The sequence below is a fragment of the Hevea brasiliensis genome, chromosome 11 (genome assembly GCF_030052815.1).
Source record: "Hevea brasiliensis isolate MT/VB/25A 57/8 chromosome 11, ASM3005281v1, whole genome shotgun sequence".
Taxonomy (NCBI): domain Eukaryota; kingdom Viridiplantae; phylum Streptophyta; class Magnoliopsida; order Malpighiales; family Euphorbiaceae; genus Hevea; species Hevea brasiliensis.
This window is the reverse complement of record NC_079503.1, coordinates 8,335,215-8,360,319: the sequence shown is the minus strand read 5'-3', so window position 1 is coordinate 8,360,319 and position 25,105 is coordinate 8,335,215. Positions and strand designations below refer to the sequence as shown.

Genomic DNA, 25,105 nt, shown 5'->3' with positions numbered 1-25,105 from the left:
TTAGCTATCCATCATCAGCAAGCAAATTGGCCTGGTGTTAAAGATGCTTAACAACTTTTTGTACTACAGTTTGAAGCTCAAGCTTATATATAAGAATCATAAAAATAATTTTATATTTTTAATATATTTTATACATAAATATTCATTAAATTTAAAGTATATCATGTCAAAAAATTACTTAAAAATTTAAATTTATAGATAAACATTATATTCTATTTGTCTCATAAATATATGTTTATTTTATTTTTTCGTCTGTCCTAATTAAAAGGTTTTTTTCTGAAATAATAATTATTTATTAGCTTGCTAATATGTCTATATTTATAATATGTATTAAAAAATTAAATCTATTAATTTTAATAATTAAAATTTTAATATTATAAATTATTTAATTTTTAATGGAGTTATATGGGAGAGGATATATTAAAAAAGATTAAATAGGATTTATTATTTTAACTATATTAATTATATTTTTTTATTTCACGTGAAAATAAAACTAAAAGTCTACATTTATGCGACTGAGGGTCTAATAAATTTAGACCTGCTCAATGAATGAAGAATTTAAGGCAGTCTACAACTCCTCAACTGCGCACCAGCTTAAGTTGGTGCCTACATTAAATTCCATCTCCACCCACCACCTTCCATTACGTACAAGCTAGGCATGAACAAACATTTATTTGTATAAATAGATTACACACAGATGTGAAACCCTACCCTTACATATCTTCTTCAACATGGCCAATGAAAGAGATCATTTGTCCACAGAGATTGTCAACCGTGGGATACAGTCTTCAGGCCCCAATGCTGGATCTCTCACATTCTCTGTCAGGGTAAGGAGAAGGTTGCCGGACTTTCTCCAATCGGTAAACCTCAAGTACGTTAAGTTGGGCTACCGTTACCTTATCAACCATGCCATATACTTGGCCACCATACCAGTTTTGGTGCTGGTTTTTAGTGCTGAGGTCGGGAGTCTTAGTAGGGAAGAGCTCTGGAGGAAGCTATGGGAAGATGCTCGTTATGATCTTGTTACTGTTGTTTCTTTCTTTGCTGTTTTCGTCTTTACTGTTTCTGCTTACTTCACGTCTCGCCCAAGGTCTATTTATCTCCTGGGTTTTGCATGTTATCGCCCTCATGATGATCTCAAGGTAAATTTTCTTTCCCCTTCACTGCATCTTTGTAGTGGGATTTTTGTTTATATATATTGAAAATTTTTAAAGAAGGTGGGCTTTATTTTTGTTAACAAAGATATATGCTGTATATTGAGAAATTATTATGAAAATAATAAATTTTAAAATTTGTCTTTCTAAAATTTTTGTTATAAAAGATAAATGGCTCGTGCTTTTGTTCTCTCACTTTTTCAAGCTTTTTTTTTTTTTTAATAATATAGTTTAATTGGTCCAAACTAATGGTTTTTGCTTTCATGAAAGACGTGACGCAATGAATCATGAATGGCCTAGGAAATGCGTTATGAAGAGAACATTAGTATTCTGAAGGTGTTTATTTTATTTCATAAGCCAGTGAAATCAATTTAAAAGCTCTAAAATTAAATTTATCTATTTATTTATAATATATATATATATATATATATATATATATATATATTTATTTACTTATATATTGTATGTTTATAAATTATTTTTTATTAAATATATCAATTATTTATCAATTATTTATAATTATTTTAATTTAATCAAATATATAACTGTTTAAAATTTTAATTCCTTATAAGTAGTGCTATTAAACCCGGTTCAAAGGTTGACAGTGAGTCAATGGTTCAACCACTCAGTCATTAAAAATTAATTAAATATATAAATTAATTAAGATTAATTAAATATAATATAATTAATTAAATTTTATATAAATAATATAAATAAATATAATTAATTAAAATAAAAATTTAACATTTATTAAGTTATATTTAATAAATTTTAATAGTGTTCTTAAATTTTATATAGAAGTAATTCTCTTTTTAATATTTATGAAATATTAAGTATATATTAAAAAATAAATATATTGAAATGAAAAATACATAACTACTGAGCTAACTCAATTAATTTTATTTTTAAATACTTTTTATGAGGTTTTGAATTTAATTTTCTATATTAAAAATCAAAAAAATAAGAAAAAAGAAATTTTATTGAATAATTGAACTTCTAGGTCAACCGAGTCACATTGGTAAACTGTTTCAATCAGTGGGTTGACCGGATATTTGATTCAATTACAAACCTAAACTGATTTGAGAATTAATTCATTGTGATTTAGTCCGAGTTTAATAATTATACTTTTAAGGTTAAATCAGCTTATAAACTATAAGCTGATTTTTTTAAGTTAAACGCTCTCTATAATTTTGGTAAAATAATTTAAAGATTATGTATATTTTCATGATATCACCTAATCATATATATATATATATATATATATATATATATATATATATATATATAATTCAACATAAATACTAAAAAATAATAATTGCAAGTAATAAGAGATTACATTGCTATCTAACTAGGTATTCAATAATTTGAATATTATAGGTGAGCAACGATGAGTTCATCGAGCTGGCAAGAAAGACAGGAAAGTATGATGAGGCAAGCCTGGAATTCCAGACGAAAATTTTACAATCATCAGGACTAGGAGACGAAACCTACATCCCTAAAGCAGTCATGCGGCAAGAGAATTGTGCAACCATGAAGGAAGGTCGTTTGGAGGCCTCAACAGTAATCTTTGGGGCACTTGATGAGCTTTTTGAGAAGACCAGAGTCCGTCCAAAGGACGTTGGGGTCCTAGTAGTGAACTGCAGCATCTTTAACCCAACCCCATCTCTTTCTGCCATGGTCATAAATCACTACAAGATGAGAGGTAACATCCTCAGCTATAATCTTGGTGGCATGGGCTGCAGTGCTGGGATTATAGCTGTGGACCTGGCCCGTGACATGTTGCAGGCCAATCCCAACAATTATGCTGTAGTGGTTAGCACTGAGATGGTGGGCTATAACTGGTACCCGGGCCAGGACCGGTCCATGATTATGCCCAATTGCTTTTTTAGGATGGGCTGCTCCGCTGTCCTACTGTCCAACCGGCGGCTAGACTATCCGCGTGCCAAGTACCGGCTTGAACACATCGTGAGGACCCATAAAGGAGCTGATGATCGCAGTTTCAGGTTTGCTAGTTTCGTGCTAATTATCTCCATTTTGAAGTAGATTTCTGATCTGATTTGATGTTGTAGTTCGAATCCATTAATAAAACTGATGAAATTAGTAGGAAAATTATGAATTTGTGATCTCTAATTAATGGTTGCTTAGTGTAGGTAGATATGATTTGAGTAAATGTTACTTTCATGAGGTCCACAGACAAGTGAGTGGATATTTCGTTGGCTTTTCTGCTTAATAGCCATTAGCCATCACTTGGGGACCATTTGAATTTTCCAATAATTTCATTTCTATCGTGGACTAACTTCAATTTCCATGTAGAAATTAGAAGGAACCAAATCATAATTTTAGTGATGCTAATTATCTTTTAATTAATTCTAAATCAAATTTGTTGGTGGATGTTATTCAATGATTAGGTGCGTTTACCAGGAAGAGGATGACCAAAAATTCAAGGGATTGAAAGTAAGCAAACAACTCATGGAAATAGGAGGAGATGCACTGAAAACTAACATCACCACGCTAGGACCTCTAGTCCTTCCCTTCTCAGAGCAGATTCTCTTCTTTGGGACCCTGGTTTGGAGGCACTTATTTGGCAAGAAAAATGGATCTTTACCATCACTACCACCCAAGCCCTACATCCCTGACTACAAGCTAGCATTTGAGCACTTCTGTGTCCATGCAGCCAGCAAAATCGTGCTTGATGAGATACAGAGAAATCTTGGACTGAGTGACAAGAACATAGAGGCATCAAGAATGGCACTGCACAGGTTTGGGAACACTTCTAGCAGCAGCATATGGTACGAGCTGGCTTATTTGGAAGCTAAGGAAAGAGTGAAGAGAGGAGACAGGGTTTGGCAACTTGCTTTTGGTTCTGGTTTCAAGTGCAACAGCCTGGTTTGGAAGTCCATGAGACGAGTGAAAAAGCCTTCCAGGAATCCGTGGCTTGACTGCATTGACAGATATCCTGTGACTTCATTTACAGGCTAGGAATCCATGGATTTTCGTTTTCTTTTTCCTTTTTCTCCTTAATATTCCAAAGTTGATGAATTAAAGTTAATACATTTGAATTAAAGTTAATACATTTGGAGGTAATTAATTCCAGATAAATATTATATTCAGAATTTCTCTTAAGAAAGATAAAGATATTTATATTTGTGTCTTTGAAGGAAATGGGTGATTAGATCAGGTGTCGCCAGGAATTATGTTCACTATACATACTCAGGCTGCTTAGAGAATGGGTGTTTCTGAATTCTGATTGAATGTTGGTGTTGCTGCTGGTGAATCTAGGTTTGTGTAAAAGTTCCTGTCTTTATCTTAATGTGAGAGAAGGAAAAATATTGAATGTCAAGTTCCTGTAATATTCAACATACTTCTAAAATTGAATTTATTGGTTTGGTGGGATTGATAGATTCAATGGTTTGACCAATAAAACCCAGTTAGGTATATAGTTTAAAAAGAACAAAACAAGTAACAAATTACTAATAAATTTAGTTCTGTGATACTGGAGTTATGAGATCTCAAGTTCGAATTATAGTGAGAGCCCATTATAATAAAAAAAGGTAAATAAAAAATAGATTAATAGTTTAAGATTAAAAAAAAAAACTAAATAATAAAACTAAACCAAATAAGATGGAATTACTTAACCAACTGATTAAAATAAAATGAATAATCATGCAAAAAATGCAAGATACAAGCTGTTATTGCTGCCAACAAGCTAATATACACAAACCTCTACCAGTTGTTGCCATATTATAAGAAACAGATATTAATCACACCCCATAATCTCCTCATGATCTTATCGTTTTTCACACTCTTAGCATGCAATTAAAGATGTGATCTATATAAGAATGAAAGAGATCCGGCACACAAGAAAGTTTGCAAGAAAAACACCTACACTCTGAAGAGATTGCCAACTGCATGCGAGGTGGGTTTGACGGATTGCCTAAGTGATATTTGGAGCCTTCTTAACAGAGTGAGGCATTTGAAGGCAAATTTCATTCGTCAGGATGATGCCGATCAATTAGTTGAAGGGCTTGGCCTAGGGTTTTCGCCAGGTCCTAGCTCCAAAGGATCGTATTGATATTGTAATAGTGGCGAATGGTGATGCCGTTGGAAATTGATAGTTACAGCACTTTTGATAAGTGATGTGGGATTCTTGCCTGGAACTTGATGAATAGGTAGTGCTGCTGCTACAAGGTTGGAGAAATTTTTACGTAAATTTAGAATTTAAATTCAAAACCTCACAATTTTAAAAATAACTTCAATACCATTAAATTAAAATTCCATTGAATCCTAAATTCCTTTTGATTCACTATTTAGAACTACTAACATCAGCTAAAAGTACCCATTATTAGCATTTTTATTTTCAAAGCAAAAGACAGAGATTTTGAATTCCTGGCACAAAAGTTCATTTCCACAAAATTTCCTTGAACATACATGTGTGTATATATATATATATATATGCAGAAGAATAAGTAAGAAAATGAAGATTTTGATGATTTCCACAAAACTGGACCTCGAAATCCTTGTCCATCATTCATAGTCCAATCTATTCCTTTTCTCAGTCTCTGAGGGAAAAAGATAAAAGGGGAAAAATACTTATGGAATTTTAAGGGAAAAAGTTAAAAGTGAGAAACAAAACTTATGGAATTTTAATCTGTATATTAATTAATCACTTAAAAAAAAATAAATATATTCTGGGATCATTTTGCCTTATTGTCCCTTGGTTTTATTTTGTACTGGTTGCTTTTTTTTGTTTTAAGGATCATTTTGCTTTATATCGTATTTAGCATATTTTGCTTTAAATTGAGTATTTCAGAAAGGTCTGAAATTATTGGATCTTAGTTAGATAAAACATAATAAATTTTTTTTTTTAATATTATATGAATAAAATGTTTGCTTATAAAAAAAGAAAAATAACAGTGTTTTTCCTTGTCTAAAGATATAAATTGATAGATATTGTTTATTCCTGTTCAGGGGAATTTCCTAGTAGTTGGCTATTAGACTAATTAGTAATTATAGCCAAGGATTTAGTTTTCTCGTTTGGAGCTTCATTTATTCCAGTTCTTGAAGTAGACCCTTTACTCCAATCAATTTTAACATTAAATTAATAATGTTTGTTTTCTAATTTTTCCTTGAATTTTCTCTAGCAGTTTCTCTCCCTATTAATCAATAAAATTGTATTCTTATAAATTTATTTGTATTCAGATATTTTATTTTACTTGCCCAAGTCAATGTGTTTTTTTTTAATGATATTTAAACGTAAAATCTCATAATTTTAAAAGATGGCTCTAATATCACTAAATTAAGAGAGTATTAAATTTGACTATTTACTTTTAATTTTTGACTTAAAATATATTTTTTAATTTATGAGTCAAATTAAAAATAAATAATTAATTATTTAATAAAATTACTTTAAAATAACTAATGATTTAAAGTGTTTAATTAAAAGTAATTTAATTTATTGAAATTACCAAAAATGATATATAATTAAGTATTATAGTTGTTACGATAGAATAATATTGATATTTTTAAAAATTATTAAAATAATATAATATTTTATTTGATTAAATAATAATTTTAAAATAAATATATAAATCATAAATAAAATATTTTTACTTATGATTTCTAATTTATTTTAAGTAATTTTTTAAATTTATAAGCAAAAATCAAACATCAATCTATTTACAACTTTCTACTCATAAGTAGATTTGATCGATTTATAAGTTAAACCAAATACCTCGTAAAACTAGCTCATTGGTAAGTCAATGTATATTTTCTATCACATGGAAAATACTCGAATGCTTTGCAAACTTTAATTCTGCTGCTAATATACGTATTTCTAATAGCTTTTCGAATGATAATGACCTAATTTTCGTTAATTTGCAGCTTTAATAATTTAATAAGTAATCTAATTCAAAGCAATGTAATCAACGTCGTCGTTGGTCCTCCAGTGAAAGGAAGAATTTTTAATAGGAAATAAGATTTTCTTTTTATTTATTTTTTCACACGTCTCCATAGTCATGCATTTTATTTTATAAAAAAAATATCTTTCAATTAATACAATAACTACGCATCATTTATAATAATAATAATAAAAAATATTAATATCAAAAGATTGTGATTTAATCTTATATAAAATAAAGTAAACTTTTAAAAATGTAAAAAGCTTTTTTTTTTCAATTTAATAGAAACTCAATTAACTATTTTTTAGAATAAATAATAAATAAATTAAGAGACTCAAACCCAAAATCTTTTTAAAAAAAAAAATCTATTGAGAGGGAGAGGGTAGTTGGTTGGACAGTTTAGTATATGCTGTACAAAGTCCATTCTTCTTTTTTTATTTTTAAATAAAGTCAATAATTATGTTCACATTCTTCTTATTGACAAATAAAAATAAAGTCAATTTCTTTTTATTTATTTTTTTAAAAAAAGCAGAATCTTTTAAAAAGTTAAAAAAATTTAGGTAAACCATAAAATAATGATATTTTCTCATAAGAATTTACTTAATTCATTCATAATTTTATTTAAAAAATATAAGTATATCAACTTCAACGTCTAGAATAAAGCAATAATAGTGAAATTAATATATATATATATATATATATATATATATATATATATATATATATATATATATATATATATATATATATATATGAAGCAAACACATATTTTTATTGTGTAGTCACGTAGCATTTTTCTTTAAAAAATTTATATATGTCACCCTTAATAAATAAGTGTATAATTTACTTTTAATCTAATTATTTATTTTTTCATTTTTTTAATTATTAAAGAGTTTATTACATATCACCCTCTCTAAATAAGTATATAATTTTTTTATACTAATTATTTTTTTTTTCAATTTTTCTTTTAATTATCATTATTGTTAACATTGTTAACTTAATTTTTATAATTTAAATTATTATTTTCTTTAAAATTTTATTTCTAAAAATTAAAGCCTTTTGTAATTAAACGTATCATTTAAAATTTTTTTATATTATTTTTTTATAAATTCATTTATATAAAATATTATTTGTCACATGTTATCATCCATAAAAAAATAAGTGTATAATTTTCTTTATACTAATTATTTGATTTTTTTAAAATTTTTCTTATAATTAGTATACTTTAAAGTTTCATTTCTAAAAATTAAGGCTTTTGTGTTTAAATGCATTTTTTTAAAATTTTTTATATTATATTTTTTATAAATTTATTTATATAAAAATATTATTTATCACATGTTATTGCGAACCATAAAAATAAATATATAACTCATTTTATACTAATTATTTGATTTTTTTTTAATGAGTATTGTCATTGACATTATTAATTTTTATAATTTAAATTATTATTTTCTTTAAAATTTAATTTTTAAAAATCAATGGCTTTGTGGTTAAATACATCATTTAAAAATTATTTATATTAATTTTTTTATAAATTTATTTATATAAAAATATTATTTACCACGTGTCATCTTCCACAAAAATTGAGTATATGGCTCTCTTTTATATTAATTATTTATTTTTTATTTTTAATTTAATTATCATTATTATTATTGATATTATTATTTTAATTTTTTATGATTTAAATTATTATTTTTGTTAAAATTAATTTTTAAAACTAAGGCCTTTACGATTAAATACATTATTAAAACTTTTTTATATTGCTTTTTTTATAAATTTTAATTTATTTATGTAAAAATATTATATATTAATTTATACTTTACATTTTTATTTTATTTTTAATTAATGAAATATCTTCCTTTTTATAAAAAATAAATTATTATAATTTATTTCATTTTGATTAAATAATAAATGTAAACTTTATTTCAAACCTGCCTTCACTTTTAGAGAGAATTTTGTGTCATTATTACAATATTATCTCCTTAAATATCTCATATATTAAACCTATTTACATATAATTAATATATAATTTACATAATATTATTCAAATAATCTCATATTATTGCACTCTAAAAATATTATTTAGTTGCATATTCAACTCTCAAAATTTTTTACAATCAACTTTAAATATTACAAATTAAAAAATAATAAAAATGCATTAATTGATGATATTATATTTAAAATGAATCGATTACAATTTTTTTAATGGAAGTATATTTTTTATGTTTTATTTTACTTTTTATTTATAATTTTTTTAATTATTTGGGATAATTAATGTAAGTTTATACTAATAATTATTTCTTTTAACATTTTATATATTTTTAATGCATTTTAAAGATATGTCTTTTAATAATTTACATAATATTAAATTTATATTTATTATATTATAATTGATTAATATTAATTATAAATATAAATATATTAACAATTTAAATATTAATAATAACTTGCAAAAGTGCGGACATGTAGCTAGTTTTATTAATAAAAAATAGTATCAAAATTTTCTTTTTATATTCATTAATTCATCATGAATCTACTTTATAATGTATTTAATTTATAGACATATTTTATAGATATGTGTTTTTGGAAAAAGTATGTTAATGTTATATATATATATATATATATATATATATATATATATATATATATATATATATATATATATATATATATATATATATATAACACATATGAATCTAAGAAATTGAAATAAAAAAATTATATATATAAAATTTTTTTAAAATTTTAATTAGTTTATAAATAAATTTATATATTAGGGCAAGAAAATTGAAGGAAAAAAAAAAACTCTCGAGTATTCTGGGTTGGATATAGACAAAAATTTGATTGGGTTGAAAAATATCTTTCTTTTTTTTTTTGTTTAAGTAAAAATAATATATATATATTTTCTTTAATAATTCCAAAAACATGTCTGCGGTGATATATGAAGCCTTAGAAAGAATTTTCACTCCATTGCCAGAGAAATTAATAAGACAAAGACAACTCGGTGGAAAGCACGAATATGTCAAAAGCTTTTCTCAATTTTCCAAATCTTCATTCAAGCATATATATCCACGTAGCTCTTTACTTGGGCACTTTTATTTTCAGAAAATGAGAGATAAAATTTGTTCCTTTTTTTGAAATTTCAAGCATTTAATTCATGCATATTGATTTCATGATTGAAAATATATTATTTATTATTGTTTAGTGTTGTAATGTGAATATTAAATTACTTTTTTTAAAAAATATTATCTAAGATGTTAAAAAAATAATTTTATTATTTTAATAATTAAAATTTATCAAATTTAATTCTAACATATTTAAAAAAATATTTTCCTCCAATAATAATATCAAACAGACTAAAAAATAGAGTTAAGTTCAAATCTTCCCTACTAAAAAATAATTATCTAATTCATTTTCTATAAATATAGCTGTATATTTAAGTTTTCAATTTATTTTTTATAAAATTATTTGAATAAATATACATTTAAAAAGATTGAGAATTTCAATTTATTGTTTCTTGCACATTCATATATATGAATTTCTTAGAAATAAGAGGAGTTTCTTCCGTGTGCAAATTGATGTGCTGTCTTTTTTTAATCGTAAAGAAATGGAGATTATTGTATGTAATATAGGACGCATAAGTAATTATATATCAATAAAGAGTATTATTTTTTAATATTTTATAATATATTATATTTTTCTGCAAATAAATTGCAATAATTAAGGGATTGGAAAATCAATCAATGAGGGCTGCGGGAATCGAAGAATTAGGAGAATACTATTTTCTTTCTTCAACGGTGGAGAGCTAATTAAAAAAAAAAAAAATTCCATTTAATTGAAAAAGCAAGCATGTGGGTAATATACTTAGTCAATTCCCAAAAAGTATCAAGGAACTAGCCTGGTGGCTGTGAGACAATAAACTTGAAGATCGCTTGCCCTCAATCAAAGGTAGCGAAATGATCGAATTGATTGAACTGTGACAAATATATAGCAGCTGGGCAACATGACAACTTTTGAGTGACAGATTCATGCATGTGTTTAAAATTTTAAATTCTTCTTTTTTTTATTATTATTTTAATTTTGATCTCGAAATTTTATAATATTGAAGACGATATAATTACAGATCAAATCTCTCTTTTCTAACACGTCTCTTTACTTTCGTAGAAATCCCAGTTAGGGGTATATACCTTATATGTAGCTGTTACGAGCTCTATCGTACAACTCTTTCTATAAAAATTAAAGGATATATCACCTGCAATGAATTTGCAATACTTAAATTTCTTGTTAATTTCTAGATTTAGAGTGACCCAATCCACAATCTATACTTTTCAATATTTTATATAATTTATATTTTCATACATTATTATTTATACAGAAAATAAATTAGACTTAATTCCATCCAAAAATTAACTTAAAGGAAGGAGATTTATTTTTTTATTTAAAAAAAAAGAGGAGGTTTACCTAAGTCCTAGCTACTTTGATACCATATATAAAAAAATAGACCGTGTCTAGCTCAACCTCAAAAGTTAACTTAAAGAAAGGGGATTTGTTTAAATCTTATCTATAGAATAAATACTTTATTTCAAACTAATATTGAGCAACAACATTTATAATGAGAATATTGAGTTTTCCTACCTATTTAGTCGAGTTTTCCTAGTTGGATTTTTTTTTTTATATTTGATATATGGTAAATACAATACATACTATGTATGATAGAAATTTACGTATAAAATAAATAAAACTCAAATATTTATATTTTAAATTTATAATAAATCAAATTTAGATAAATTTTTCGGTTATATTGTATAACTTGTGATTGTAATCATAAAATAATTGCAAATAATAATAATAATAATACTTTCAACAATTTGTTTATATTCATGAAATTAATTACATTCAGCCTTAGTTTTCACAATGAATAAGATAAATATATGCAAAATAGTTTTTTGGTACTCTCAGTAGTTAGTACAAAACAAATCCGAACTCCCCCAAATTGAAAAGTTTGCCCTAATTAATTTCAATTATATATTTTCAATTGATTTAATTTCAATTAAAATTTTATAATTTTAAATACTTAATTTCATTGAATTAGACCTTTTATATATATATATATATATATATATATATATATATATATATATATAGAGAGAGAGAGAGAGAGAGAGAGAGAGAGAGAGAGAGAGAGAGAGAGAGAGGTTACAACAGCCAACAACGGCTTGTGTATGTGAACAAATGAAGAAACTTCAATAAATGGAATTTTTTTCCCTTGGGCTAGAGCAAGATAATTATACCAAAAGAGAATTTAGTAAATTCAGTCTATCACGACATATGTCATATGTACACTAAATCAATTAAATTATTGCACATCATTCATGTTTATCTATAATTTTATAAATATAAAAAGGAAATTCAAAATTAAATCACATACTTTTTCATGATTATATTATTATAAAATGATTTTATTGCTTTAATTTAAGAATAATAAGGTAGATTAACTCTATTTAAGAATTTCTATTATACCAAACAATGGCATGTGAGCATTAGGGGTAAGCACCGGTCTGTTTTCCTTAATTTGGTCTAAAAATTTGAAAAATAAATAAACCAAACTTTTTAACAGGTCAAATCAAATCAAACTGGATAGGGACCAAAAGAAATAAATCAAATTTTTTGGTAGATCAAACCAAATTGAATTAAATTAGAGAAAAAAAAACAAATCGAATAAATTCAATTCAATTTGATTTGATTTGATTCGATTTTGTATGATTTATCGATTTGTACATTATCTTGTTTTTTTTCTTCTTTATTTTGGACTATTCCATACTAATTTCAATTATATTTTTTATTTTTAACTTTAATTTGAGATCTAATAATAATTAATTAAAAACAACAAATTGTTTAATTCAGCCTTATCAATTTTTCTAAAAAATAAAAATCTAATAATAAATTAAATTTCTTAAAATAACAAATTGAACTGGATTAAATTATTAAAAAAAAATAAATTTATAAATTAAATGAATTTAATTAATTTTTTCAATTTTAATCAAATTTTATACAGTGGCCATATATAGATTTTGCAATATAATAAAATAATTTTTTTTTTCTGTTATGAAAAAATTATACTATATATATTTATTAATGAATTATCAAATTTTTTAAATAAAAATAAAATAAAGATAGACACTGGACTGCTTAAGTCAATGGATATATATATATATATATATATATATATATATATATATATATATATATATATATATATATATATATATATATATATATATATATATATATATATATATATGAATAGCTGTATAGCTACGCATTGTAACATCATCCTCTAAGTAAGAACAAATTATTTTAATTTTTGAATTAAATAAAGGAAAAAAAGGGCATTATATTATCTGAAATCATGGGTTGACCTCTTCTCTGGAGAAACACGAAAACATGTTATAAAAGATCATAAATATAATGGTACCATGGGAACGCTTGAATTCAAGCCAGTCTTATGTTAACTAACCTGTATAAACAATGAGTTTACTTCCCCAGTTGTTTATTTTTTATGCCTAGCAAAATCTTTAATACTAATCCCAACTTGGGGGGGGTCGTCACAGCCATTAATTCACTTCATTTCTTCGATAATTAATTATTTTAGCATTAGGTGAGTATTAAATATTTTGGTGAAGTGATATTATGATTCAATTTTTATATAATTACGTATATATATTTATAGAAAATTACAAATAATATATCATAAGAAAATGAAATTAATAGTATACGATATATGAAAATTAATTTAGAGATGTAATTTTTATTAAAATTTTTCGATTTAAATCCTTGAAAAGAAAGAAGAAATTTATACATTTGATCAGAACAAGGAAACGAAGATAGAACTGAAATTTACGAGCTTTGTTTTACGTAGCTATCACATCAATCACTTAATGAAAACAAAGTGTGGACTACTGATCAATAACCTAACAAGTTCCCTTAAATTATTATGTCATATATATCGAGATAATTAAATAGTCTCCCCTCGACAGCTATAAAAATGGTCACAAACCCTTTGCTTCCTGCACACAAAGACTCAAAACTAAGGTAGCTAGCATCATCGAAAAACCAGTATGGCTAGTGAGCAAAACCACCTTCAATCTCACAAAGTAGGGATTATTGGGGCTGGTATTAGTGGCATCGCAGCTGCTAAACAGCTCTCCCATTACAGTCCATTGGTTTTTGAGGCTACTGGCTCAATTGGGGGAGTCTGGAAGCATTGTTCTTTCACTTCTACTAGGCTCCAGACCCCTCGTTGTGATTTTGAGTTCTCGGATTATCCTTGGCCTGAAAGGGATAATTCAACTTTTCCTTCTTACCAAGAGATATTGGAATACTTGCATAACTATGCTACACATTTTGATGTGTTGAAATATGTCAAGTTTAACTCAAAGGTGGTGGAGATTCGGTACGTCGGTGACCGTGAAACCACCCACCTTGACGTGAAACCAGGAGAGTATGGGACTCTCTTGAGGGGCTATCCCATTTGGGAGGTCGCTGTTGAGACAAACCAGTCTCCAAATCTTCAGGTTATTACTAATACTAACGCATGTTATCATTTTGCACTTTGTTCTTAATATGGCTAGAGGCTAGGGTTAGCCTTGGTGCAACTCTCCATTCCGATCAAGTTACTGGAAGTTTTATGCACTGAGACACCATTATTTAATTTTGTAAAATCTGAGACACCTCTTTTATTATATTTGTGATAATTTTGTGAAATTTTTGATGGATTTTCTAAAGGTTTGTTTTGTTGTTGATTTGGATTGCTAACTTGATCTAATTAATGATGGGTGTGCAGTGGTATGCTTTTGAGCTTCTTGTGGTATGCATTGGGAAGTATGGAGATGTAGCAAGAATGCCAGTGTTTCCACTTGGTAAAGGTGAAGATGTATTTCATGGGAAGGTGTTGCATACTATGGATTACTCTAAACTCGACAAAGATGCTGCTCTCCAGCTACTCAAAGGAAAGAAAGTTGCCATTGTTGGCTACAAGAAATCAGCTATTGATTTAGCTGTAGAATGCGCCAAGGCAAACCAAGGTATGCATACTGCCCTCTCTAGCTCTTTCACTAGATTCCGAATTTCTAATCTCACGTGATTCTAGTAACATTTAATATATTAATTTTTTTATTAATTCTGAAAATAATATAAAGTATTAAAATTTAAATTTTTAATCCTTATTATATTATTTCGAGACAAATATTTTTAATTACTAAATTAATGATTTATAACATTTGTTAATATATAATTATTAATTATATATATGTTGCACAATAATTTTTCTAAAATTTATTTAGTTTAAATGAGATTCTAATTCAAAATTACCAATTTTTTTAAATCGAATAAATAAACATATTACTCGGTTGCATGCATGATTAGGAGGCACAATACTGCGTCAATTGGTCTTAGAGTTGACCCCAAGCCTGTATATTTTCAATATTAATCAAAATCTTGACGAAGGGTGTGCGATCTATATAGATGTTATTCGATTAATTTTTTTTTTAATTTAAAAATATAAATATCATAATTTAATCTGACTTATTCTATAATTAAAAACCCATTATACAATTGACAGAGTCAAATTTTATTAAAAAAATATAAATACCATATTTTTATGAAAACTATATATTATAATTTAAAGAAAAGATATTATATTTATTCTGCCAAAAAAAGATAATGATAAGAATAAGCTATATTTATACTTATATGTTGGAATATGAGTAGACATTCAAAGGACAAAACTGCTATTTTTAAGCTTCATTATACAAGTTGTGTTTATTTATTTTATTTTTGTTTTTGAATTTCTATTTAAATTGTTGCTCCAACACGCTAAACTTTGCGGGTTTAAATCGCTTTGTAAATATTTTAGACTTTGCTATGTGCATCATATACAATATTTATGGAGAATTTTTCTTGTATAAATTCAGTTAATTATAGACTTAAGACAAAAATATGATGAGATTTATCTATTGAATACACGAGTCTCACATATTTATATATTTGATTGAGTCTATTTTAGAATTTCTCATTTATTAAAATATTCTAAAGATAAAAACTGAAAAAATAATTTAAAAAAGAAAAGGAAAAGGAAAGCGAAGAAGTGCTAGAAATTTCATTGAAAGGTGCAGGACTAAGAAATCTTCGAGAGGATATTGGAAAAATGGGAAGACTATTTAATTAAAACATGTATTTTATTGACAAAATTAGGTAAATATAGTTTGTCCATAGCAGAAATTGAATGTCAGATGAGAGGTCTTGGTGAGTTTCTTTGGCTGTATTGTTTTTCTACTATCTGGAATTTTTTATATATCCTGACAATAAATGTTTGGTTTGCTGCTGGAAAATGGTTAAAAGGACCAGAAGGTCAACCGTGCACAATGGTGATACGGACTTTACATTGGACTGTTCCATCATACTGGATATGGGGCTTGCCATTTTTCTTGTTTTTTTCAACAAGGTCTTCTCAATTTCTACATGAAAGGCCAAATCAAAGCTTCTTCAAGACCCTACTATGCCTTCTATCATCACCAATGGTATTATACATTTAGTCATCGTCATTATTTCTAATCAAAATCATACGTATCATCATATCTTTAATTTTTATAATTTTTTTTGGGCATGCAGAGAAAGGCAATTTCCAAGTTCATAGAGTCTTATTTGTTGTGGAAACTTCCCCTAGTGAAGTATGGACTGGAACCTGACCATCCATTCGTGGAGGACTATGCATCTTGCCAAATGGCTATCTTGCCAGAGGATTTCTTTCCAGAGGCAGACAAAGGAAATATTTTGTTCAAAAGGGCTTCCAAATGGTGGTTTTGGAGTGGGGGTATTGAATTTGAGGACCACACCAAATTGGAAGCTGATGTTGTGCTTCTTGCTACTGGTTATGATGGGAAAAAGAAGCTCCAAGATTTGTTGCCTCACCCTTTTTCTAATCTGATAACAGACTCCTCTGGGATCATGCCCCTCTATAGGTAATCTAGATATGCTCAAATCACTGTGCTAGTAACCCAATAATTAACTTAATTATTATTTTAAATAAAAAGTGGTATAAAAATCTATCCATACACTGATACACATAATTGCACATGCTTGACTCCTTAATTAGTTAAAAATTTCAAGGCATACGTATTCCCTAGACAAATTGAATATAAGTTCAATTGATCAATCTGCTAACATGCATAAATGGACAAATCATTACATATTTTTAAATGGGTTATTAAAGAAATGATGCAAGAACTGAAAAAAATGAGTATTATCTGGCAGGGGTACAATTCATCCATTGATTCCCAACATGGGTTTTGTGGGGTACATAGAAAGTGTGTCCAATCTACACACAGCAGAGTTGAGGTGCATATGGCTTGCTAGATTGGCTGATGACAGATTCAAGCTTCCAAGTATTGGAAAGATGATTGAACAAACAAGTGAAGAAATACAAGTGATGAAGAGAACTACTAGATTTTACAAGAGGCATTGCATTTCTACCTATAGTATCAATCATAGTGATGAGATATGTGAGGAGATGGGATGGAATCCTTGGAGGAAGAAGAATTGGTTCTTGGAAGCTTTCAGTCCTTACAAAAGCCAAGACTACCAAAAACAGAATGATGCATAACAACGGATAAAAACTTTGTTTTTTGGTCTATGTGTGGAGTGGACGGCATTTCCATAGATATATAATAGACTTTATTTTATATCACCTTATGAATATTTCTGTAGCTAGAAAATTTTAAAAATAAATCTTATATTACTACCTGGATCTATAAGTATATATTTGTAATAGAATATGTATTATTAATAAAATATGAAATAAAGGAAATTATTATATCTGCTAAAATGGAACAATGTTCCTGATCCTCGCTTCTTCTTTACTATATTTTCTCTTTTTTTTTTATTACTATAAATAAAAACCATGCCTTTCTTTTTTAAAAATTTACGTTCTCTATTATTTAAGTAATTTATGTTTTTAATATTAACATCATTTAATTATTTGGCTATCAAATTTGGCAATATAAAAAATTATTTTAATTAATATGAAGTGATTTCATGAAAAATGCAATAAAATTTTATCCAATTTTAAAGATAAATTTATGGACAATTATTTTAAATAAAATGTTATCATATTTTTATAGCCAAATTGTAATGACTTGAATATAAATTTTATATTTTTATACAGTATTCAAATATTATTTTAACATTATCTAACTAAATTATGATTTTTGTAATACTTTCATTTATATATATATTTTTAATGTTGTTTCTAAACATATCTTGCAAAATTGTTTCATAATCCAATTTTTATGTAAATGAATAGTTCTAAATATTAATATTAAATTAATTGATAAAATATATTATTGCATTAATGTTAACTTTAGTTTTAAATATTTGATTTATTAGTTGTTAAAAAGTTGACTATTATCATTATTATCATTATTATTAATACTAATTATTTTATTTTTCCTTATTAATTTAATTTATTGAGTAAGAGTTTATTATAAATACTAGAAATATTTTAATTATATTTTGATTAGAACATAACAAGGATGTTTAATAAATATTATGTGTTTAAATGTTAAAAATATTGTTTTTATATTATAATTTAATATATATATATATATGGAAAGAAAAAAGAAAAAAAAGAGAGAGAAAGGTGAAGTGACAGTGGCGTGCAGCAGTGGACTACACCCACTGTCAGCACAAAAAAAAAAAAAAGGGGAGGGAGCCCCCCTCCACCCCCCCCCCCTTTCCCACCACCACCTTTCCTCTCTCCTCTCTCTCTCTCTCTCTCTCCCTCCTTCTCTAGTTTTACTGGTGGCCCATGGCCGGCAACCACCCCAAGTGACCCTCAGAGGCCGGAAAATGGCAGCTGGCAACGAAGAATCTTGCCACCCACACGAAGAGAGAGAAAAACGGGTCCTAAACTTTGAATGTTCATATCCGATGATCCCAACGTTCGATCTTGTGGCTATGGACTCTTAGTAGAGAGCTCTTTCAGATGAGACCAACCTCGCCAGATTTTGTGGCCATTTCCATCGGCATTTTTCAACTTTCCGACGAAATTTCTGGCAATTCGACCGTTGGATTAGCGATCTGAGACCACCTATAGACTCAGAAGGAGAAGAGAAACATTTTGGTATGATCAGATCCGGCATATGTCACCGGCGAGTGGCAGTCAGCCACCGTGCGCGGTGGTTCCGGCAGTGGCTCTAGTGAGCTTTGATGATGATTCAACTTTCAGAGGCTTTCTCATAAATTTTTGAAATTTTTGAGACACAGATAAGCTTTGGGTAAGATTATTTTTCTTATTTCTAAGTTTGTGGTACTTAAATACAGTGTTTCTTGGACAAAAAAAATTGGAGAAAAATTCTAAGAAAAATGTATGATGAAAGTAAAATGATTTGGAGATATTCTATGGTGCTTGTTGAATTTTTGAGTGATTGTGGAATATTTTTGAAATATATATATATATATATATATATATATATATATATATATATATATATATATATATATATATATATATATATATATATATATATATATGGGTTTTAGTTAGATTTTTAGCATATGGGTATATAAGATTGTAGAAGGTTGGGGGAGGGGGGGGGGGGAGGCGAAATATCGTCCACTAGAATTATATAAAATACACTAGATAATGCCTAGGAAAGATGGTGGAGTCACAATGGTCTCACTTAAATACCACCTCCTTAGACAACATTTCCTAGATATGCACTTCATATAATCCTAATATAATCAAACTACTGGTAAGTACCGTCTTCCCATAACACTACTACGGTACTAAGGATTTATGCCACGAAGGCATAAATAGACATGAGTCACCACCCAAATAATAACCACGACATATTCAGTATTTCTTCCGAAGGTTATGGATGACAACTTACTCCTTGCAGAGTACAACCGTTATTACCATAGCCCAATGTCTAGGCTCGGGATAGTGGATATGTAAGGAGAAGGTGTTAGGCACCCCTTATGCCTGGTTTAACTTCGTTAATTCGAGTATCAGTCCTCTACTAATATTTCTAGAGGTCTTGTTTATTATTCATTTGTTAAACTTTATACTAAAAATGCAATTCTAATCCTACACACGCACGTAATTCACAAAAGAGTTATTGTTTACAAATAATTTTCATGCACAATTAATTCCTATCTATGGGGTTGCTAATTATTTAAATGATATTTACCATATGACTAAAATTAATTTATTATTGAGAATTTAATTTACAAACAAATTTAATTTCAAATAACCCTAAGTTTCTATTTAACCTAATTAATTAATTTTTCACTAAGTTACCCTAAGGATAACTGAACTAAATTAATTATGTATATATGTAATTTATTTTAATATCACATAAGGCCCAAACAATCACAACCTAATAAAGATTTCTAGCATGTAAATTTATTTTAAAATTACCAGGTATTAAATTAAATTTATTTGATATGCCAAGATTAGTTTAATTTATAAACAAGATTAGTTTTAATTTATAAAGTATTTATTTAAATTAATTACATGTAAAAGTCAGTTAAATTAAAAATAAAGTTAATTTTAATTTATCAAATAAAAATCCTATTATTACTATAATTTTATGCCAATGGTTATTCCAGGAATTTAGGATTACTTATTTCTTAGTAATTGCAGTTGCCATTGAGGTAAGCTATCCTTAAAAAAGGACATTCTCTTTTAGTATGGTAATGATATCCTTAGCTTACTCCCATTTAGCTCCATGTAAGTTCCACGCAAATGCCCTCTTTGGTACTTAGCTTAGGACTACTTACCAATTTTGTTTGTAATAAAAAAAATAAAGAAACTAAAGAAAATAAGAAAATACAAATAACAATTCACATTGAATTCTAACTCTAATATCTTAAAGTTGTTAAAATTCTTAATCAGTTACAACTACCTAATGGTCTAAGTCTTCTAACATGATCCAAACACTTCATAACATCTCTTGAATTAAAAGAACACAAAAAAATAGATCAAATATCAATTAGAACCCAAGAACACACAAAAACTTGCATAAATATACAATTTTCAAATTTTGGCAGATTGACAGTAGTAAGAAATCTTATTTTTTTAAAATAGCTAGGCATGCCTAAAATCATAAAAAAAATTACATAAGACAGCCAAAACATCATACAAGATCATAAAATTTATAAACTAAATAAAATCTTAGCCAAATGCTCTACACAAATCGTAACTTTTTCCAGTGACAGAATCGCACCAGTTTTTTTGTAAAATTCATAACTCGTCAACCACAAGAGATATGAATGTAAAACCAATTGGAAAATATTCACAAGATTTTGAACTTAATTTTAGACATTAGATTCACACAAAAATATTAACAAACAAGAGAGATATGGGCTTCAAAAATCGGATATCTTGCAAATCAGGTTTTGCATGAATCCTAAATTCAAACAGCCATAACTTACAAAATAAAAAAGCTTTTTCAGTGATTCTTGAGCCTAAAATTAATAAAATTTCGTGAAAAATATAAATATAATTTTACTAAAATTTTTAAAGATTCAAAAAATAAAAAAAATAATAAAAACATGAGAGATAGAAAACTAAATATGTGCAGAGTTGTGTATCCCCTCAAATTAAACATGATTACATGATCCACATGAACATGCAAGATAAATTAAAAGACAAAGAGTATAAAATTAAATATTATGTGGTATAGATCTTGAAAAGAAAATAACAAAAACCAACCTTCAAGAAATCTTGCATGAAAATCTTCTTGAACAAAAGAAAATAAATAAGAAAAAACTAAAAGAGTTTCTGAATATCTCTAAATTTTTTATACCTCTAAGGTATCTCTAAATAGCCCTAAATATTTCTGAATCTTTTTTTGTTTTCTTCTCGAGTAGGGTATTTATAGGGTTTTGGGAGAGAGGTTTGATAGAGTTTGGAGTCCTAGGTTGATAAGGTTCAAATAACTTAAACAACTGGGGTTGCAGAATTTGGGTGAGACTGAGATATGGGTGTGGTATTCCAATCAATAGGAAAAGAGGGAAAGGGGGTGGCACCAATAGGGAGTGAGGAAAAGAGTGGGGCCAAGTGGGAGAGAGAGTTTGTATGGAAGAGGGAGAGAGAAAAGATATTTTCTTATTTTAATTTTCAGAAAACAAATTAAATGGATTCTATTTAAAATTTCTAACTAGGCTTTCTTAGGTCCGAGGGGCCCAATTAAACTTAATTAAGTCCATTTAAGTACTACCCATATTAAATTTAAACAAAACAAAATTTTATTTAATTAAATTAATTTCTCAAAAAAAAAACATATTATTATTATTTTTTTTAAGATCATGCCACAGAATTAATAATTCAGCTCTATACCTCCAATTACATCTTACAGTTATATAATTTTTCATCATTGGGTTTCCCACTATCTCAATGTACATACTCATCACAAAATAAGGGTCTATAGTTTACCTCCCACTTTGGCGAAAGTTGAAATCAATGTAAAAGCATTGCTTAAGTTTCATCAAAGTGAAACTCAATCTTTTAATAACTATGAAACATTGGCTATAAGGATCGAGCACATCTTGCTCGATCGACATGCTCTATGTTATGAGACTAGCTACGGTCTCATAACTGTGATAATTGTGTCATGTGAAGAACATGCATCTTACTCTGTCGATACACTCTGCGTCATGAGACTAGCTATGGTCTCATGACAATGGTAACTGTGTGATTTGAAATGTTGTGGATTAGTATTTAGGACCGCGGTCCTAAACTACGTACGTATCCTCCTCGCTATCCTGAGGAAGAATCAGACCCACTCGTAGTTCAACACTTGAAACTGTGGTGATGTATGTTCTTCTACGCCTTACACACCTGTAGGTGACATGTTGAAGCATGTTCTTCTATGCCTTACACAACTATGCCATATGCCCTAAACAACGTCTAAGGACTTATAAAAAAATATCTGTTATTAAATGTTGTGGATTCGTATTTAGGACCATGGTCCTAAACGACCTACGCATCCCCCTCGCTATTTTGAGGAAGAATCAGACTTCCTCGTAGTTTGACGCTTGAAACTGTAGTGATGCATATTCTTCTACGCCTTACACACCTACAGGTGACATGTTGACGCGTGTTCTTCTATGCCTTACATAACTATGTCATATGCCCTAAACAATGTCTAAGGACTTACCAAAAAACATCTGTCATGAAATGTTATGGGTTTGTATTTAGGACCGCAGTCCTAAACTACCTATGTATCCCCCTTGTTATCCTGAGAAAGAATCAAACCTCCTCGTAGTTTGACAATTGAAACTGTGGTAATATATGTTCTTCTAAGCCTTACACACCTACAGGTGACATGTTGATGCGTGTTCTTCTACGTCTTACACAACTATGTCATGTGCCCTAAATAATTTCTAAGGACAACTAAAAAAAATCTATTTAATGATTTGAAAAAATTGGGATGACTAGGTCTCAAAACTCTTTCTGTGATTTTTGTGCTTCCTATCATGGGCATGCAAATTTTACTGAAGATTCTATAAAAAACATAGTCCTCTGAGGGACCTCTTTTGCAAAAACTTTCTTTTAGCCTCAAAATTTTCGAGGAAAACTGTTTACTAAAAAGACTTCCTTAAAGTCACAATACAATTTCTCTCTGATTTTTTTTTCTCTCCCCCCATGTTTTCTGCCTTGACTCATTTCTCTTCCATTAACTCAATTCTTTGTGCCCTAACTTTTGCCTGAAATGCCCTTTCAGATTTAATTTCAGCGGGCTTACTTTAACTTTTGTCTAAGTGGCCCTTTTAGGTTTTTCACTTAGCGAGCTCTCTTTTTTTTTTTTTTTTTGAAATTAGATAATCTCCAGGGCATTCAGATCAAGCACCTATTCTGTCATGCTCATAAGACATAGGGTAAATCAAAATAATGTAGTTCAATTACTTAATCATTTGATGTATCCCTTAAGACACAAACATTCACAATCATAATTAAATAAAACCTATCCTAGCTAATGCAATAAAAACTTCTTTATTTATTCAGGTTGTAACACCCCTATTGGCATAGCCTGGTACATTTTACTGTTTCGGTGACCGGTGTCGGTTCGGACAATTAAGAGAATTAGAACCACATCTAAGATACCTAGATAAGCCCTGAACACAAATAATTAGTAATTGTCAAATAGTTAAGTATAAATAAGAAAAACAGAACACAAAAAAGTTAAATGAGCCGGGAGTCACAATGATGGGTGACCTTTTCGAGAATGACTGCGAGGTCAGTCTAAACTCAAATTTCGAACTGTAAAATGTGACGTCGCGGTCCTTAGGACTATTGTGAACACAGTGAAAAAGAGAAAATTATGAAAAATAATTGTTAAGTAAATCAAATAATTAGGTCAGGGATCCAGAAAAAATATCGAATAACTTGCAAACCGGATTGAACCAGTGAGGGACAATTTGTTCAATTCACCTATAGAGCTGACTCCTGACCTAACTGTCCAATAAAATTGGAGAAAAGAAAATTTCGGGATCAAGAATTAAATTAAAGAACTAATGGAAAAAAAAAAAGAAGAAAAAAGTGTTATTACATCACTTGGATGACATCATGGATGATGTCAAAAATTAATTTAATTTTCCTACAAATTTGGACTAAGTCAAATAGATAATTAAAGACAAAAATAACATAAAAAAAAAGAAGTCACTCTCATCTTCCTCAAACCAACCGGCTCCTCTCCCTCACTTCACCATTAAAGAAACCTCCATTAAAGCTTGGACAAAGCTTGATTCCACCCATTAAACCTTCCCTTGCCCCCAAAATTCTCCATTAGAACTTGATAACCTCATTTGAGAAGGTGATTGAAGAATAAAAGAAAAGAGAAAAAGGGAAGAAATTGAAAAATTGAAGTTCAAGTGGAGGTAAGTAATTGAATTTGAAAATCTTAGTTTATTTGTTGTGTATGTAGCTCACTTAACTTAGAAATTGTGTAAAATCAAACAAAAATAATTATTGAGGGACCAAATAAAAATTTT

General features: G+C 27.9%; 2 protein-coding genes across 3 annotated transcripts; both read left to right on the top strand.

Moving 5' to 3' along the window:
- Nucleotides 1-692: 692 nt before the first annotated feature.
- LOC110636555 (3-ketoacyl-CoA synthase 10) lies at nt 693-5,298 on the top strand. 2 transcript variants are annotated; one of them, XM_021786311.2, is made up of 4 exons: nt 693-1,142; nt 2,532-3,157; nt 3,563-4,128; nt 4,964-5,298. In XM_021786311.2, exons 1-4 carry the CDS (start codon nt 732-734, stop codon nt 4,972-4,974), a joined length of 1,614 nt encoding a protein of 537 aa, XP_021642003.2. In that variant the 5' UTR covers nt 693-731; the 3' UTR covers nt 4,975-5,298. The 2 variants fall into 2 exon arrangements, with proteins under 2 accessions (XP_021642003.2, XP_021642002.2); XM_021786310.2 differs by lacking the exon at nt 4,964-5,298 and adding an exon at nt 4,313-4,547.
- An 8,865-nt stretch (nt 5,299-14,163) lies between these two features.
- LOC110636552 (probable flavin-containing monooxygenase 1) lies at nt 14,164-17,850 on the top strand. Its single transcript, XM_021786306.2, has 5 exons — nt 14,164-14,625; nt 14,895-15,135; nt 16,451-16,629; nt 16,721-17,070; nt 17,363-17,850. The coding sequence occupies exons 1-5, from the start codon at nt 14,170-14,172 to the stop codon at nt 17,709-17,711; spliced, it is 1,575 nt and encodes a 524-aa protein (XP_021641998.2). The 5' UTR covers nt 14,164-14,169; the 3' UTR covers nt 17,712-17,850.
- Nucleotides 17,851-25,105: the final 7,255 nt, after the last annotated feature.